Genomic DNA, 18,307 nt, shown 5'->3' on the forward strand with positions numbered 1-18,307 from the left:
TTATAATTTCAATCAAGCGTTCTAAAACACTCATCCAATGTTTCTTTTCCATCGAGTCTCTCAATCAGTAGTAGTTTTGTTTTTTAAATTTTTATCAACTTCCTTCCATTTTAAGAAATTTTTCATGCGAGTTAAACTAGTCTCACGTATATGCAAAGTTGTACTTACATTTCTCCAATCGTTATAGCCTTCTACAAGACTACTTGATTCGGTAGGTGCGAAAGGTTTGCAACAAAAGCAAAAAACAGAATTTAAAGTTTCGGAATAAATGAGCCATGTTCTTGGCACGAGGTCACCGTTTTCCATTTTTCAATTATAATATGTGTTGCCAAATTTATGACCATATATATCTCTGGGATATATTATATTTTTCTTTTCAACAGGCCCCATTTCAATTAAAACAACTCGTAATTTTTCATCAATATTTCCGCATTCACCTGGATCTTCTAAATTTACAAAGACTAACAATGTGTTAGTTTTGTGGTCAACTACAACTAAATCTTCTAACTATTTTTCACTTAAATCATGCATCTTGTTATCTTGTTCAATAGTTGCAATAGTACTTTCATGCAAACTGGATGATGTACACAGTTCTTCAACTCTGATTTCTGATGTATCGAGTTAATTATAATCTGCATCAGAATATTTTAACAAATTTATTAAGAGCCCCAGTTTGTTTCTTAACATCTGCTTTCGCAGCATGATGCTTACGATTTTGGGCACCGGATAACTTTTTTAAATTTGATTCCATTTCTATTTTATACCCACAAGAAATTATTACACAACATGACACAGAGACGAAATAATAGTCTGCACTGCGCTACTGTCAGTAGCCTACTGAGATGCGTACCATATGACTGGTTAACTAGCAACAAATGTTTTGTACGAAAATTCGTTTCTGCACATAAAAACCGTTCACCATTTCAATTTAGATAGACTGCAGTAGAAACAACATTCTTTAGGCAAGCATTTAGCCTGTTTTCGCTGCAAAATTGTAAACAGCTGGCTGATCAAAGAGGCAGCAATATACAATTTTTTTAAATTTTTATTCGGTGTATCTGGCCAATATTTATTTTAATATTGATCATTCTAAGATTTTTTTGTTTTCATGATAAAAATTTTGTTTCTTAAAAATGAACTTATGAATGGTGCCCCCTTCGTAGCGGTGCCTGCATGCCTGCTTCCTCCGGCCCTGCTAGGGAGCTCTTTCGATATGTAGCCAGCAAAAAGAGATTATGGAAGGATGACACTGATTGGAAAAAATAGTATAAGAACAACTGCTGCGATAGATATATTGGAGATACCTGATGAGCAGTTCATAAAGGTGTTTCATTCTTGTGTGAATGTGACATCATGGAGAGTTTGAGAGCAGTTGATGAAGAGGAGACTGGCTATAAGGGAGCAAGAGGTATAGGGGGAATTGAGCCAACTTGATGTTAATAATATGCTAACCATTCGGCTGGCCGAGTGGTTAGCGTATCTGCTCTCCAGCCAAAAGGCTGCGGGTTCGAATCCCGCCGTGGACATGGATGTTTGTGATTGTCTGGAAAAACTAGTGGTGGTGGTGGCGGCGGTCGGCAGTAGATGGCGTTGGTGTAGTTGGTGGATTGAGTGTTGTGCAGTTTCATCAGGGAGGTGATAGAACTCGAGCATCAATTTATAGGCCTATCTGTATGCCAGTTGTGGTTAAAGTGCTGGAGATGCTGGTAAGAACTAGGATCCAGAATTGGGTTGATAACAATAGTATTATCTTTGATGGATAGCATGGATTTGCTAAAGGGAGGTCATGTATTAGTAATCTACTTACCATATTACAATATGGTGATGGCTTCATTGGACAAAGGAAATGGATACACAGTAGTATACTTAGATTTTGCAAAGGCTTTTGATAGATTACTACATAAGTTGATAGCCAAACTAGAATGGATGATGTTGGATATTAGATTAGTGCATTGGATCAGAGACTGGCTATCTGATAGGTATCAGCAAGTTGTGCATAGGGGAGCAATACCCTGTAAGAGGAAAGTCATTAATGGTATGCCTCAGGGGTCTGTTTTAGGGCCATTGATGTTTAACCTGTATGTTAATGATAATGGTGAAGATTTGGATGCGGATATTCAGTTGTTTGTAGATGATGCAAACTGCATCATCTGAAAACAGCTTGCATCATCTGATGCAAGTTGGGATGAACTATGAGGAGTAGAGCAGATCTTGTTGCCTTACAAGAGGACTTGAATAGATTGAGTGAAATGGCACAGAAGTGGGGATACCGGTACAGTATTGCAAAATGTAAGATTTTATAATTTGGAAAACAAAGATGGGATGTCGAATTTACACTTGGTGGGAATATATTGTTGGAGGTGGAGGAAATAAGAGATCTTGGGGTGATGGTGAATAAGTATCTAAAATTAAGAAGACATGTTGTCAAAATTGTGAGGACAATATAATGAATTCTGGGAATGATGCTGAAGACATGACTTGTAGAAGTAAGGAGATTCTTGTTCCATTGTATAAGGCTTTGATTAGGCTACACATACTACTGTGCACAGATTTGGTCACCTGGTTTTCAAAAGGATAAAGAGATTTTTTAAAGGGTTCAGAGGCGAATTCCGATCTCTGGAATTCTAATCTGAGGAAAGGTTGAAAAGATGCAATTTAGAGTCCAGTACATAGGAGGAAGAGTGGTGATATGATAGAGACATATAAGTTGGTAAAGGGTTGTTATAGGATCAGTGGTGAAGAGTTTTTTCATAAAATGGTGGGAGATAAGGGGAGGTTATCCCTGGAAGGTGTATAAGGACGGTGTGAACAAGGGAGTTAGAAGCAGGTTTTTTGCATGTAAAGTTGTAAATGATCGGAATGCCTTGCATGAGAGTGTGGTGTCTGCAGAGAAATTTCAGTGTATTTAAGACGCAGTATGATCTGTGTGTATGACAAAAGTATCTCATGAGTCTGGTCTGACTCCATGGGATCTTAGGGTAATAATATCCAATAGAACACTGTTTTTCCAAGGACAAACAATAAAACAGATTAAATATAACAAAGACGTGCTATGCATTATAGGATACTAGCGCAATTTGTGATATTACTTGTCATCATATGCAAATAGCCTATTATAATGCTACTTCATATGTTCATGTTTGGATAAAAGATGAAAACAGGAGTTAGGTTAACCACTTTCATATGGATTTAGAAGAGTTTCTCCCAGAAATGTTGTCTTTTTTTGAAAAAGGCAAACCACTTAGTTACCATAAAAATATTTATGGTGGATTGTGTAGCATAAAGTGATCTCCTGTGAGTGTCATTACTCCATGGAGGTACTATTATTATAAAGTAATCTGTCAATGATTCAATACTGTTGATGTAAACATAAATCATTCTCTCTTTCTAAATCTGAAATAAGTGTATTGTTCATTTTTTTTTTTTTAAATTAGTGTATTAATTTCATTTTACAGATCCCCATGTAAAAATTTGTGGTCCTTCAGAAGATGTAAATTCTGCCAAGGAACTGGTCCTGGCTGTTTTTGGTATAAAGGTAATTTTAATATAGGGTCTATTTTTATATTGCTTATTATTTCTTTGACGTCGTGTTTGCTCATTAATTTCAGTGGATGGACATCTAATAACATCTAGCGTTTTTAGTTTAAAAGTTCATTGTTAAAATGATATATATATATATATATATATATATATATATATATATATATATATATATCATAGAATATCAAATGCATGTTTCCTTATTCTAGAATGAGGATCTCCTGAACAGAAATATTCTGCTGTGCAGTATTATACTGCCATTTGAATAAGCTGTATTTTAAAGAACTTGTACAACTTCAGTTAATCCAATCTTACTATTTAATGTAATCATGAAAACTTATTTCATGTGTTTATTTTATATGGTAAATAATTAGCCACTGATATTGGTCCTTGTAGGACCAATAAACATATGACTACAGTTATTAAATAAAATTTTGTCAAAATAGGAAGAATGGATGATGGTGGTGATATTAATAGTGAATGTATGTATGTACGGGGATGATCAATATAGGAATGGAATAGATCAAGGTGTAAGTAGGGTAATTGAGACCCAGTGGATATATTTGGTAAGTGGTAATGAAGGTGATTTGGCAAGGACAGGTGTAGTGGGAAAATCAAAACCAACAAGTGGCTGGGATAGGACTGGTTATAGAACTAAAAGTGAGCTGTTGTTTGTTTACAAATGCCAGGCATATCAGAAATTAAAGAGATAATTGTTTTGCTGATTTTGTTCAGCACAAAATCATTGGAAAAAATGAAACATGGAATAGAAATGGAAAGGTACCTGTAAAAGGTACCTGGAAAGGTATCTTTAAAGGTACCTGTGGCACGATTATAAATATTAAATTACACGATAACCACAGTAATTAACTTTAATGAAATAAATGTACAGATTTTTTGTACTGAAAATAGAAACAAGCAATCCAAGGAACCGGAATACGAAGTACATACAGCAGCTGGTGGTTTACCAATTAAAAACTGTTGCTGCATGCTAGAATTAGTATTAATAAATATTAATGAAAATTTTATTAAACTATTTTTGATAGTTACATAAGATAAGAATCTCCTAACTTTTGGGAGAGAGTAATGATTGTTCAGATTCAGATTTGGCAATTGTAAAAAAGGCTTCGCAACTTTCTTTGAAAAGGCATTCATATTTAAACCTGTATCGATGGAGAAGACGAGCTTTATCCCACTGGATCTTGTGTTTAGTGTCAATACTATGCTGTGCCAGACCAAACTTTTGAGGTTTCATGTATTCAATATAATATTGATGTTCATTAAATCTTTTTTCCACAGAATGGCCTGTGTGCCCAAAGTATGTTTGATTACATTCACAAGGTATTGGTAAACGCCATCTAATGATCTGGGGTTGATCTCTTGATCAACCCCAGATCTCTTGTCTCCCCTACTTCCTCCAGTATAACTCCTCCCATAGAGTATGCAGTGTCCCATCGAAGTTTCTCAAACCTCAAGACCTTACATTTTGCTGCATTAAACTGACACCTCCCCCCATTCATTTGCCCATCTATCTAGCTTATTTAAATCCTCTTGCAGGGCTACCACATCTGCACTATTACTAATAATCCTTCCCAGCTTCGCATCATCCGCAAACAACTGAATATCCCCTTGCACTCCACTGGCAATGCCATTGATATAAAGGTTAAACAATATAGGTCCTAGTACTGAGCCCTGTGGGACCCCACTTGTAACCCTCTGCCTCCTTGAAACTACTCCACCATACACAACTCTCTGATACCTATCAGACAGCCAGTCCTGAATCCAGTTGACCAAAATGACATCCAGACCCATGTGCTGCAACTTAAATATCAGCTTATCATGGGGCACCCTGTCATGTGCCTTTGTAAAGTCTAAGAAAATTGCAGTATATGCCTTTGCCTCATCTAATTTTCTTGTAACTTTATTATAAAAGTCTAGCATATTGCTAAAACAAGAGTGCCCTTTCATAAATCCATGTTGTCTCTCACAGATAACATTACCCTCATCTGCCCAATGTTGTATATGGTCCCTCACCACTTTCTCCAGGATCTTAACAACTACTGATGACACACAGACTGGCCTATAATTAGACACTTCCAGTCTGTTACCACCCTTATGCAATGGCACTATCTTACCTTCCTTCCATTCCGTGGGCACCTTTGCCAAAGCCAGACTTTCATTGAAAAGCCAGGTTAAAGCCACTGTCAGTTCCCTAGCACATTCTCTCAAAACTCGTGGTGAAATACTATCCAGTCCCAAAGCTTTACTGACGTCCAGAGTACCCAGTATCTGAAACACACTCTCCTCCTGTACCTCTAAACCTCGAACCAGCCCTATCCCTCTAGCATTAAAACTGACTCCTCTAGGATTAAATACTCCAATCAAGTGTTCATTGAACAATTCCACTATGTCCTCTGCATTAGTCACTCTATTCCCATTTTTATCCCACAATATCATTCTTCCACAGTCATTTATCCTCCTACTGGCCACATAGCTAAAAAAATTCCCTAGGATTTTCTTTGGATCTTAGGGCCAATCTCCTCTCATATTCCAGTTTCGCTTTCCTTACCACACTAGTCACTCTTCTGGCCTGTGTCTTATATTCTTCATGCATCTGCTCTTCACCTGTCTCCTTATATCTCTTCCATAGCCTCTTTTTCGCATGCAATTCCTGTTTAATATTGTTTGTCATCCAATTTACTCCAAATTGTGTCCTCTCCTTCACTCGTGGTATACAACTTACCATTGCTGCTAACAAATATTCTTTCACAATTTCCCACACACTAATGATATCCCGGCCTTCCAATTCCTCCCTCCATGAAACTTCCTGAAGTTGACGTCTAAGACTATTATAATCACCTGCTTTATAATTCCACATAAGTTCCCGTCTCTTTGATACTCCTGCATGTTTATTCATTTTCCAAGTCAAAACCATATGGTCACTCTCTCCAACCGGTGGGAGAGATGTCAACTCAGTTATTATCAACTCTTCTGATGCTATAATCAAATCCAAAACTCTTGAACCTCTTGTTCCCTCTGTTACATGTTGCCTAAGACATTTGTCCCTCAAGAATTCTAGAAATTCCATTCCCCTATTGCTACATGCATCTTCCTCTCTCCAATTTATACTACTATAGTTAAAATCTCCCATAACAATCTTTCTTCTTGCACTTGCCAAACTTAGCTGTCTAAACATCTCCTGGTCCCCATCCTCTGTGCTCCTGGGTCTGTTGCAACACCCCACTAAATATCCTGTCTTGTCTACCTCACACCATACGCTCTCAAAATCATTTGTCTCACTTCCTTCCAAAGCCTCCACTCTTAGAGGACATAGGTCATCACTTATCATAAGCAGTACCCCATCACCACGCTTTCCCCTCCTATCCTGACGAAAAATGCTATACCCAGTGACTTCTATTCCTGTTGTTATATCCCCTTCTGTCAACCATGTCTCAGTGATCGCAATAATTTTTGGCCAGGCTGATGCTATCTGCGCAACCAATTCCTCTCCCTTATTCCCGATACTCCTGGCATTAGTATAAAGCATATAAATGCCATTATTTCTTTAAGCCCAGTGGAGTCTAGAAGGGATAATGCTGGGTATAGAAATAATACCCAGCATTATCCTTTCTAGACTCCACTGGGCTCAGTGTTACCTGACATCGTCTCCCTTCTCCCAAGTATTCATTCCCACAAGAGGCCACCCCCTGCTATCATCCTCCCTGGAACACACTGACTCGTTCAGAACAGCAATCTCTCCAGATGCCTACGTCCTTCCTCATTCAAATGTAAATGGTCTCTCGCATACAATTCCTCTCTTACCTGAAACGCACTCCAAGCATCCACATATACCAGTCCCCTCTTGTCACACATTCTCACTATTATGCCATTCAATATCACCGCTCTTCTGCCCAGCTCATCATTATCATACCTAAGCAACATGCATACTATTTTTCCTCTCTCTGTCTTCTTCCATACAGTCTCAAGCAAAAATCTCATATCTCTCACTGCCTGATTTACATTACCACTCAAGTCATTCGTTCCTACCATCACAGTCATCTCATCCACCCTTTCACTTCTCTTAATTGCCATAGCCACCGTTTCTATTGTTCCTCCTGGCAAACACTCCTCACACATCCTATCTTGAACACCACGGATCATTGAGTCGCCATACATTATACCGCTTACCATTCCTTCTCTCCTATTGTTTCCATTCTCTCCTCTTTCATTCCCATAGGTCTCTCTCATTCCCTCTCCTCTACTGCTATTCTCTCTTCTAGCATTCCCATACCTCTCTCTCCTACTGTTTCCATTCTCTCCTCTTCTAGCACTCCCATGCATCTCTCTCATTCCCTCTCTCCTACTGTTTCCATTTTCTCCACTTCTAGCACTTCCATATCGCTCTCTCATTCTGTCTCTCCTACTGTTTCCATCCTGTCGTCTTCTAGCATTCCCATACCTCTCTGTCATTCCATCTCTCCTACCGTTTCCATTCTTTCCTCTTCTAGCACTTCCATCTCTCTCTCTCATTCCGTCTCTCCTACTGTTTCCATCCTCTCGTCTGCTAGCATTCCTATTCCTCTCTCTCATTCCCTCTCTTCTACTGTTTCCATTCTCTCTTCTAACACTCCCATACCTCTCACTTATACTCCCTAAATTCTCTCTCTTGAGGGAGAGAAGCACATGTTATGTGTTCTATTAATTTTATGGATGTATCTGCCAGTAAAGGTAGGTTTTTGATAAACACTGGTTGATAGTGTTTTTTTATGAGGATAGAAAGGACAAGAAGGGAGGGGAAAGTACTGCTGAAGGTAGCAGGGAAATTATGTCTACATAAAATAGACATGAAGGAGGGCAATATGGGAATGGTTTTGAGGCAGTGTGATGTGGAGGTTGACAGGAAGTGATATTTAGTTGAATGTTGTTATAGGCCAGGGAATGTGAAGGATGATGAAGAAATGTATAAGCAACTTCATAATAAAGATACCGAGAAATTATATACTTGGTTTAATCCTCTTTCCCAAGGAAGCAAAACAGTGTTTTGTTTCCTTGGGAAAGAGATGTGAATGCATTAAATATATTCACATCTGAGCTAGTTGTATATAGAGGCTAATGCCTTAGTATCTATCCCATAATGCAAAGCACACGCTGTTTCAGATATGTATGATACTATGCATAATGGAAGGGCCACTACCCATACCGGTTTTGCCCTTTATTGAGGTCTCGTTAGTGGGAGCCATACCAGGGAGAGATACCAAGGTTAAAGTAATGGAGAAGTCATATACAGGGTGTTCGGGATAAATTTGACAGTTTCGTAAGGAAAAAGAAAATCTTCTTTGTATCTATTAAATTTAATGAATTGACAAAAAAACATTACAGGCAGAGTTAATTACAATACTATCAACAAGATTTACTCAAAATAACCACCATTAGCATCGATCACAGCTTCAATTCTGCTTCGGAACCTCGAACAAGCTGATGCTACAGTCTCCCTGGGAAGGGCCGCAAAAACTGTTTTAATTTTATCCATTAACTGGGCTTTTGTATTACTGGAAGTGCGATTGGTGTCTTTTTCAACTGCGCCCCATACAAAATAATCCATGGGGTTAAGGTCTGGGGAGTTTGGAGGCCAAACATTTGGACTGGTGAAGTCGTAGAAATTTTCAGACAACCATTTTTGACTTTTCCCAGAGGTGTGGCAAGGGGCCGAATCCTGCTGCCATACATACGGCCTATCATTGGCTACCCTTGTTATCCAGGGCTTGACTACAGTGTTTAGCAATTCCACGTAGCCATCTGAAGTCAACCTGAGGCCCTCTTGGAAAAAATGCGGAGGCATCACATTGCCTTCAGAGGATACACATCCGAAAACCATCACAGTTTGGGGAAATTTAGTCTGCATTACACGAGGAATGTCCTTTGTACTGTATGCAAGCCATCTGTTATTCTGCGTGTTGTGTTTTTGATCCTGGCAAAAGTTTTTCTCATCGGAAAAGAACCAGATTGTTTGTGGTTCCGCAGGATGTTTCACTCTGCTTAGAAGTTTCTTCGCGTTTATCAAACGTTTTTCACGGGCCTTTTCTGTAAGTAGCTGACCTTTGCGGCGCTTGTATGAGTAGTAGCGGAGGTCTTCATCGAGTGCAAGCTTCATAGTAGAGGCTGCAACATTCATTTCACGTGACAAAGCCCGAATTCCAAAGCCAGGGTTCTTCAACACCTGTTCCTGCAGATTTGCGAGGAATTCTGCTGTACGAACGCAATCAGATCGTCTGCTAGGGATCTTTCTTCTTGCTACATCCTCGTAGTCACCATTGCAAGTCTCTAGTTCATGCCTGATTGTTTTTACTGTATTCAGGGAGCATTGGGCAGCAGTCGAAATATCCTTATTTTGATGGCCGGCACGAATCATCATGATACAAGTTATTCTCTTCCATGATTCAGGTGGGTTCCAGCTATCCATCCTTTCTGACATCTTGTATATGAATGAAGAAGGGTCCAACCTTTTAAATGAAGAGAAGTGTGTGTTAATACATGTAACTTACGGAAAAATATAATTAATTATAAATATGTCAAATTTATCCCGAACACCCTGTATATTATACAAAAGTGGTTTAATTACTTACTAATAACAGTGGTATTCTTTGTGCTTGTCAGCATTGGTTTGTGAAAGGGCGGTCATGTTTTTACATTCTTATGTATAATATTATAACAAGGTGGCCAATGTATTGGACAAGGGAGATGTATATTCATCGGTATACGTAATTTTTGCAAAGGCTTTTTAATAGATTGCCACACCATAAGTTGATCACGAAATTGAAGTAAATGGGATTGTATGATTGACTGGTGAGTTGATTAGGTGAATTGCTATCAGATAGGTATCAGCAAGTTGAGTGTGGGAGAAGTCACTTGTGGTGTGCTGCAAGGGTCAATTTTGGGATCATTGTTATTTAATTTGTATATTAATGATGTTGGGATGGGTTTAACTGGTGATATACAGCTTTTTGCAGATGATGCAAAACTTAAGAGAGTGATGAGGAATCAAGCAGATGTGGCTTTACAGGACTTCAATAGATTGTGTTGAGTAGGCAACAGTATGGAACTGTCATTTCAGTGTTGTGTAGGGTTCTGAAATTTGGTAGGCAACAACAGGATGAAACTTAGTAGAGAAATTTTGGAGAAAGTTGGGGATGAGGAGACCTTGGAGTGGTAGTGGACAAAGATATGAAGTTCAGAGATCACATTGTGCAAGTTGTTTAGACATCACATCAGATTATGACAATGTTGCAGAGAACCTTAACTTGTAGAAATAATGAGGTTGTGATTCCATTGTATAAGGCCTTGAACAGGTTTCATATGGATTATTGCGTACAGATTTCATCTTCTGGTTTTCATGGTGATGAGGATATGTTGGAAGGGGTTCGGAGAAGACTGAGATTTTAACTGGCCTTTGGGATGTAGGATAAGAGGATAGATCGAGGGAATGCAGTTTGCAAAGCCTTGTGAATAGGAGGAAGAGAGGTGATATGATTGAGACATTAAAGTTAAGGGTTGTTACCAAGTTAATGTTGAAGAAATTTTTTGTCGAATGGGAGAAGGAGATAGCATGGGACATACCTCTGAAGTTTTATAAGGAGGGCATGAGCAGGGGCATAAGTAGGTTCTTTGCATGGAGTTATGACAAGGGGCCATCCTTTGACGTTACGAAAGGAAACTGTGAGAGGGTGAGGAGTGGTTTCTTTGCATAGAGGCTGGTTGAACCATGGAATGCATTGCCTGATGGAGTGGTGAAAGCGAGAACGGTCAATGCATTTAAGGAGTGGTATGATAGACTTTGTGTTTCTTAGGGGGGGACCTCCCCTTGATGAGTCTTGATAGACTTGTGTTTCTTAGAAAGGACCTCCCATGATGAGTCTTTTGATTCCATGGAGGCCTGAATAATAATAATTATTATGGTGAATGCAGATAGTAGCTGCGGTTTTAGGAAGTATGGTGTGAGATAGAGATAGACAGAATAGAAAATTGAGTTGTTGCTGCAGATCTGGCAATGTGAGGGGGCAATGAAGGAAACATGTGGGCAAATTGATCTGTCTAATAAAAGAATGATCATTATTGGTGATTTCTATTATGACAATATAGACTGGAATGAATGGATTTGATGGGCTTTGTGTGCAAATTATTTGCCTCTAGTGATGAGTCTTTTGACTCCATGGAGGTCTGGTATTAATAATAATAAAATATTCATTGTTTGGTCACCAGTTCCTTTTTTTCTAACTGTGAAAATTTGTTTTTTGCACACATTCCGGATAAGTTTACAGATCCGTTTCTCAAAAAATGAGAGGATATTTCTTTAAATTAGAAAACTTACCCTTTTTATAAGTAGGTGATCAATGGAATGATTCCCCATGAATATTTATTGCCCATAAATAATGGTAAAGATTACCATTTTTGACTATAATGTTAATAACATAAACATTTCCATTAAATTTAACATTAATTTAATTAAAAGAAGGCCTTCATAAATTATTTTTAGGCCTTCTTTCATTTTTCAATACTTTGCAGACCACACTACATTAAAATTTCATTGAAAATGATCAACATTGGAGTATTATATAAAAGATAGTACAAGTAAGGTTTCATAATTTTAAAATGGCCACTATCTGCACTTCTAAATTAGTAGCTAAATGCTCTCCAGAATTCTCAACAATTTTGAAAAGTTATGATAGTTAAATTGAACCATAACTACACCTTATGTAACTATTTTCTCAATAGTTTTTTTTTTTTAATTTCATTTTTGTTATCCTTGTATGTTTTTTGCCATAAAGTAACAAACTTGAAAAATACCATATTCAAGGAGTAAATGAATTTCTTTAAATAAAAACAGAAAAATTATTTTATATAGCTAAGCTTATTTTGAAAATAAGGAGTTCAAAATAAGGAGTTCAAGTACTAATCATTGGGTAATGCCTCCTGTGATGAGTACTTGAACTCCTTTGGAGGTGTCACATAATAAGGCAGAAAGGAAAGAGGATTGCTGATAATGGTAGCAAGAATTATGCTCATACAAGATTTAAGATGCAAAAGGAACAAATAGTAACTGTGGTTTTGAGGAAGTATGGTGTGAAATAGAGACAGACAGAATAGAAAATTGAGTTGTTGCTGCAGATCTGGTAATGTGAGGGGCAGTGAAGGAAACATATTTGCAAATTGATCTGGCTAATAAAAGAACGATCATTATTGGTGATTTCTATTATGACAACATAGATTGGAATGAAAATGTGCCCACCACCACCCTCAAGGGTTCACTTTAGTGAGTATGGGAGTGGCAAACCAGAGGTACCTGATGCTGGACCCTGCCTTACTTCATGTAATATACATCTGTTATATTATCTATAGACTGGTCCCTACCCTTTCTTTTCTTCTTGCTCCCCCCCCCTCCCTCCAGTGCTATTAGAGTATTTGAGGGCTAGGGACAAATCTATCCTATTTTACTATTTCTTTTCATCTTAAGCAATGGGAGTCTGTCTTCTCTCCCAGGCATTTACCTCACCTTAGTAGGCTAAAGTTAAACCGCACCTGGTCAGTGTGGGATGAATTGGAATCAAAGCCCCCCCCCTCCAGATATGTGGAAAGGGTCTCTGCAACCCTATCACTTTTTCTTGCAGTGACTCCAAAGTCCTAATGTTTGTGCCTTATGTTACATCTCATGCTGCATCGATTGTTGTGCAGAATAATCATAGCTGCATTCAGGGCCTAGGCAGAGGGTCCTGTTCAAGAAGTATATTTTTCTTTATAAGTTAATGGGAATGAGGCATACAGAAAGTATGGGATAAATCTCACAGGTGAACTTTATATTGGCACTGGAATGTATGGGGTTTAGATGGGTACTCTTGTATAGTCTGTAAAGAGATGGAAAGGTATAAAACTGACATCCTGTGAATTACAGAGACCAGATGGAATGGAGAAGGTCATTTCAAAAGACAGTATGGTTTTTTCCAAGTGGTTAGTGTATCCACTCTCTAGCCTGCAGGTTCAAATCTGCAGGTTCAAATCCTGCCATGGACATGGATGTTTGTGATTGTGTATGAAAATACTAGTGGTGGTAGCTGGCAGTAGATGACGTTGATGTAGTTGCGGTTCGTTGTAGTTGGTGGAGACAGAGTTGTAGAGTAGGAACCTCCCTCGATGAGTCCTTGGACTCCCTGGAGGTGTCACAATAATTTATTCAGGAGGTGACTCAAAATATTGTGAAGTATCTGTATCACTGAGTGAAGTTGAGGCAAGAGCTTTTCTTGGTTATAATCCTGTTAATGAAAGGATACTTTATATTGGACTTGAGGCTTATCTTACCAATGTGTCAATCATCATAGCTTGCATCCCACACAGATAGGCCCGATGAAGAGTGAGGAGTTGTTCTATGAAACCTACAGACTGTGTTGGACTGCCTGCCAAGAAAGGATATACTTTTCATTGTTAGAAATTTTAATGCAAAAGTGGGAAAGAGTATGAGTGAGTCCTGAGTGTGGGATGTTTGGTCTTGATGAACATAACACCAGTGGTAGAAGGCTGTTGGTATTTGCTCATGCTAACAGATTAGTTATTACCCATACCTGCTTTCAGAAACACCCACAACAGACCTATACTTGAACATCTAACATTGATAGGCCAAGACACCAGATTGATTACATCTTGACTCTCCAATGGTGGAAAACAAGTATCTTCAATGTGCATACTTGTCCAGGAGCAGACTGTGGTAATGACCATCAGCTAGTATCAGGCAAAGTAAGACTAACACTCTGAAACCTTCCAAGTCATGCCCATCCTGCAAGACTTGTCAGAGTAATCCCTAATGGGTTCACAGAAGAAACTTCAACATGGTTGGGCAATCTTTTTGAGCCTAGTGAGAACTCACCTAAAATCTAGTGGGAAGGGATCAGGGTTATAATAGAGGATAGATACAGCCAAGAAGTATCTAGGCATGATTTAGAAGACCAAGAGACTCATCAGTATAAGATCTAGCATGGGATCTGATCGAAAGGAGGCAGTTGGAGAAACAAAGAGGCATGACGACTGAAGAATTTAAAAGATTACATAGATAAGTGAGAAAAGCCATGAGGACAAGGAAAAGTTTTTATGCTAATAAGTGTGCAGAGGTAGAATTCCAGATGAAGAGGAATTATAATAGGATGTTTCATTTCGTATGACCTAAAGTACAAGTTTAAGATCAAATTGAATGTCATCAAAGACAGGAATGGAGCAATGCTAATGGAAAGAGTGCTGTGAAGAGCTGTACAGCAGAGAGAGAGAGAATAAGGGAAATTTGGAAATGCACTCTTACCAAGAAAATTTAGAGTTGGAACCTCCTTCACTTAGGCATAAGGTTGAAGGAGCAGTTAAGAAGCTTTATGGAAGTTTTTTCACTTGTCTATGCTACTAATTATATATTGGGTTTTATCCATGTTGGAGGTTTAATGGAATATTATCAGTGCTGAGAAAGGATTAAAACTAATTTTAATACTTCCAATATTTCATCTCTGTCACAGAAATATCTTCAGGGATCACAAAAAAAACTTTTTGTAACAACACAAATACAATACAGTAGTGAGTAAAACTAAAGTCCTATCTTGGTGGTGCACCCTTTATGGGCATTTATAATTAAAAGAAACACGTATTAACCACAGTGAAAATTATTTAATTGTAAATATCTCATCCTAAGTATCCTAGGACATCATCAGTACAGTAGTTTTAAACAATAATAGGAATAACATACAGTTAGGGCACATGATTACAATAGAATCTCATTAAACATGCTACAGTAGTACAAAAAAAAAAAAAAAAAATTATTTAACACAATTTTGTATGACAATTTCCCATACTTTAGGAATAGTAAGAACGTCATTGTGGTTTAAATTTAGTCTGTGTAGTAGGGCTTCAGAACTTTCCTTGTATAAATGTTCATCTTTATATAAAGATCTATGTAAAAGTTTAAACTTTTCCCAATGGATCCTATGGTTTGGGTTTTCAATTCCGTGCTGAGAGAGGCCAGATTTCTGCAGTTTAAAAAGACGAATGTGGTCTTGATGTTCCGAAATGCGTTTCTGAACAGACCTACCAGTCTGTCCAAAGTAAGATAATTTGCATGAGCATGGAATCTCATAAACGCCAGGCAACATCAAAGGTGAGAGTTTGTCCTTAGGAGAAGGTAACAAGTTGTAAATTTGGTTGATGGGTTTGTAAGTAGTGGCAAAATTGTATTTCTTCATAATTTTAGAAAGATGTTCTGAGATGCCTTTAACGTAAGGTATGGGAATCCTATGGACTTCTTGTCTGGTTTGATGTGTGGAGAAGTGACTACTGATGATTTTTTTAGTTGTTTTAGGATTATATCCATTTAAGATGGCTGTATTTTTGATTACTTCAATATTCCTGGTTTAAAGATTCTTCAGAGGAGCAGAATTTGTGTGCTCTGGAAACTAGTGATTTAATAATGCCAGATTTCTGAGATGGATGATGAGCAGAAGAATCGTGAATGTAGCGACCTGAGAACGTATGCTTGCGAAAGACAGACGTGGCGATGGAACCGTCTTCTTTTCTTTGTATGTGTAAATCCAAAAAGGAGATATCCTGTGGAGATTCTTTTTCTAACTTAAAGTTGATGCGATGATGAAGAAGGTTAATTTTATCTAGAAACAGTTGTAATTCATGTTTGGGATGATCCCAGACTGCAAATACGTCATCGACATATCTTAACCAAATTTTTGGTTTGGGTTCAAAAGTGACTATTTTTTCCTTAAGGTGTTCTAGAAACAAGTTTGCTAGGTTTGGTGATAAAGGAGCTCCCATTGCTGTTCCTTCTTCTTGCTTGCAAATTTGACCTTTCCAGGTGAAGTAACCTGATGAAATAACAAACTTGAACAATTCTACTGTATCAGACTGAAATTTTTGAGTTAGTAATTCTATTGTTTCTTTATGGGGAATGTTTGTGAAGAGGGAGACAATGTCAAAGCTGATTAACAAGTCAGTTTTTGATAGTTGAATGTCTTAATTTTTGTGTGAAACTCAGTAGAATTTTTGATTGAAGAAACTGAGTGGCCTATGTGAGGACGGAGAAGGCTAGATTAGAATCTTGATAACTTGTACGTTGGACAGCTGATACTGTCTACGACGGGTCTAAGTGGAACATTAGGTTTGTGTAGCTTAGGTAAGCCATAAATTCTAGGAGGTCTTGCATGGTATGTCTTAAGTTTTTTAAGTTTTTAAGTCTTGAGGTAGGTCTGTTCAGAAACGCATTTCGGAACATCAAGACCACATTCGTCTTTTTAAACTGCAGAAATCGTGCCTCTCTCAGCACGGAATTGAAAATCCAAACCATAGGATCCATTGGGAAAAGTAAACTTTTACATAGATCTTTATATAAACGTGAACGTTTATACAAGGAGAGTTCTGAAGCCCTACTACAAAGACCAAACTTAAACCGCAATGTCGTTCTTACTATTCCTCAAGTATGGGAAATTGTCATACAAAATTGTGTTAAATAATTTTTTTTTTTTGTAGCGCGTTATGCACTTTTAATGAGATTCTATTGTAATCACGTGCCCTAACTGTATGTTATTCCTATTATTGTTTAAAACTACTGTACTGATGATGTCCTAGGATACTTAGGATGAAATATTTACAATTAAATAATTTTCACTGTGGTTAATACGTGTGTTTCTTTTAATTATGATCTCACCACAGGTTTCGTTATTTAAAAAAGTTTTACCCTTTACGGGGAAATGACAGCGCAGAAGACAAACTTATTAGGAAAACTGCAATTAAAACTGGGTAAGCTACGAGCTAGAATATCTTTTTTAAAAAAGTGCAGACTTGATAATCTTATTTCAACATTTGCAAAACTAAAGGAAGCCATCAAATCATCTCCAGGTGCCCATAAAATCTATCAAAAAAGCAAGTCATTCCTTACTACTCAATCAGTTACGAGTGTCTAAGCATGATCTAGCAACAAACAATTTAAATATTACAGAACTAGGAACAGACTTGTCAAATACGTTAAATCAAGAATTGCTACAATTAATTATAACTGTCTCAAAGAATTCGGGGAAAAAAAGCTTTTGATAACAGCAATAGTGCTCTACATATTAAATAACTTAATCTATTAAATCGATCACTAACAAATTACCAACAGAAAAATGGATAGTCAATTTATCTAACTCTCCACTAACAAAAGATGAATTAAATGTTCTAGCAAGAGGCCATAAATTTGCGATTTCACCAAAGTGTTTCCCATATTTAGACTTCATACATAATATAGAAAGAAATGTCAAACATCTCTCCAGTATTGAAGCCAACAGACTTCGATTCGAAGTAGCTAAAGTGATCTACAATGCCAAACCTTCAGAATTAAATATCCCACCATCAGAATTGAAAGCTATTATTTCCTTAAAACGTAACAAAAATATAATCATTACTAGAGGTGATAAAGGAAATACCACTGTTCTGGTTCTTGATACCAATTCATATGATCGTAAAATGAATTACTTCTTCGAGATTGTAATACTTGCGCCAAATTTGATTATGATCCTATGAAACGTCAACTCAGAAAATTAAATAAGCTACTTAATGAAACTTCCTCCTTAGATGAAGAAACAATCAAAAAAACTTAAGACATACCATGCAAGACCTCCTAGAATTTATGGCTTACCTAAGCTACACAAAACTGATGTTCCACTTAGACCCGTTGTAGACAGTATCAGCTGTCCAACGTACAAAT

The 18,307-nt window shown here is 37.6% G+C and overlaps 1 protein-coding gene across 1 annotated transcript in view; it reads left to right on the forward strand.

Annotated features, from left to right (window-relative positions):
- The window catches only part of LOC150109076 (protein bicaudal C homolog 1-like), a 172,091-nt gene that overhangs the window by 66,789 nt on the left and 86,995 nt on the right, over window positions 1–18,307 (forward strand). Inside the window, exon 3 of the mRNA XM_090401556.1 lies at window positions 3,456–3,535. Coding sequence (XP_090257682.1) covers window positions 3,456–3,535 — 80 coding nt within the window. The remainder of the gene's footprint in view (window positions 1–3,455; window positions 3,536–18,307) is intronic.

The sequence above is a fragment of the Typopeltis vanoorti genome, chromosome 2 (assembly GCF_054136105.1).
Source record: "Typopeltis vanoorti isolate ZY-2024b chromosome 2, IOZ_Tvanoo_1.0, whole genome shotgun sequence".
Classification (NCBI taxonomy): Eukaryota; Metazoa; Arthropoda; class Arachnida; order Uropygi; family Thelyphonidae; genus Typopeltis; species Typopeltis vanoorti.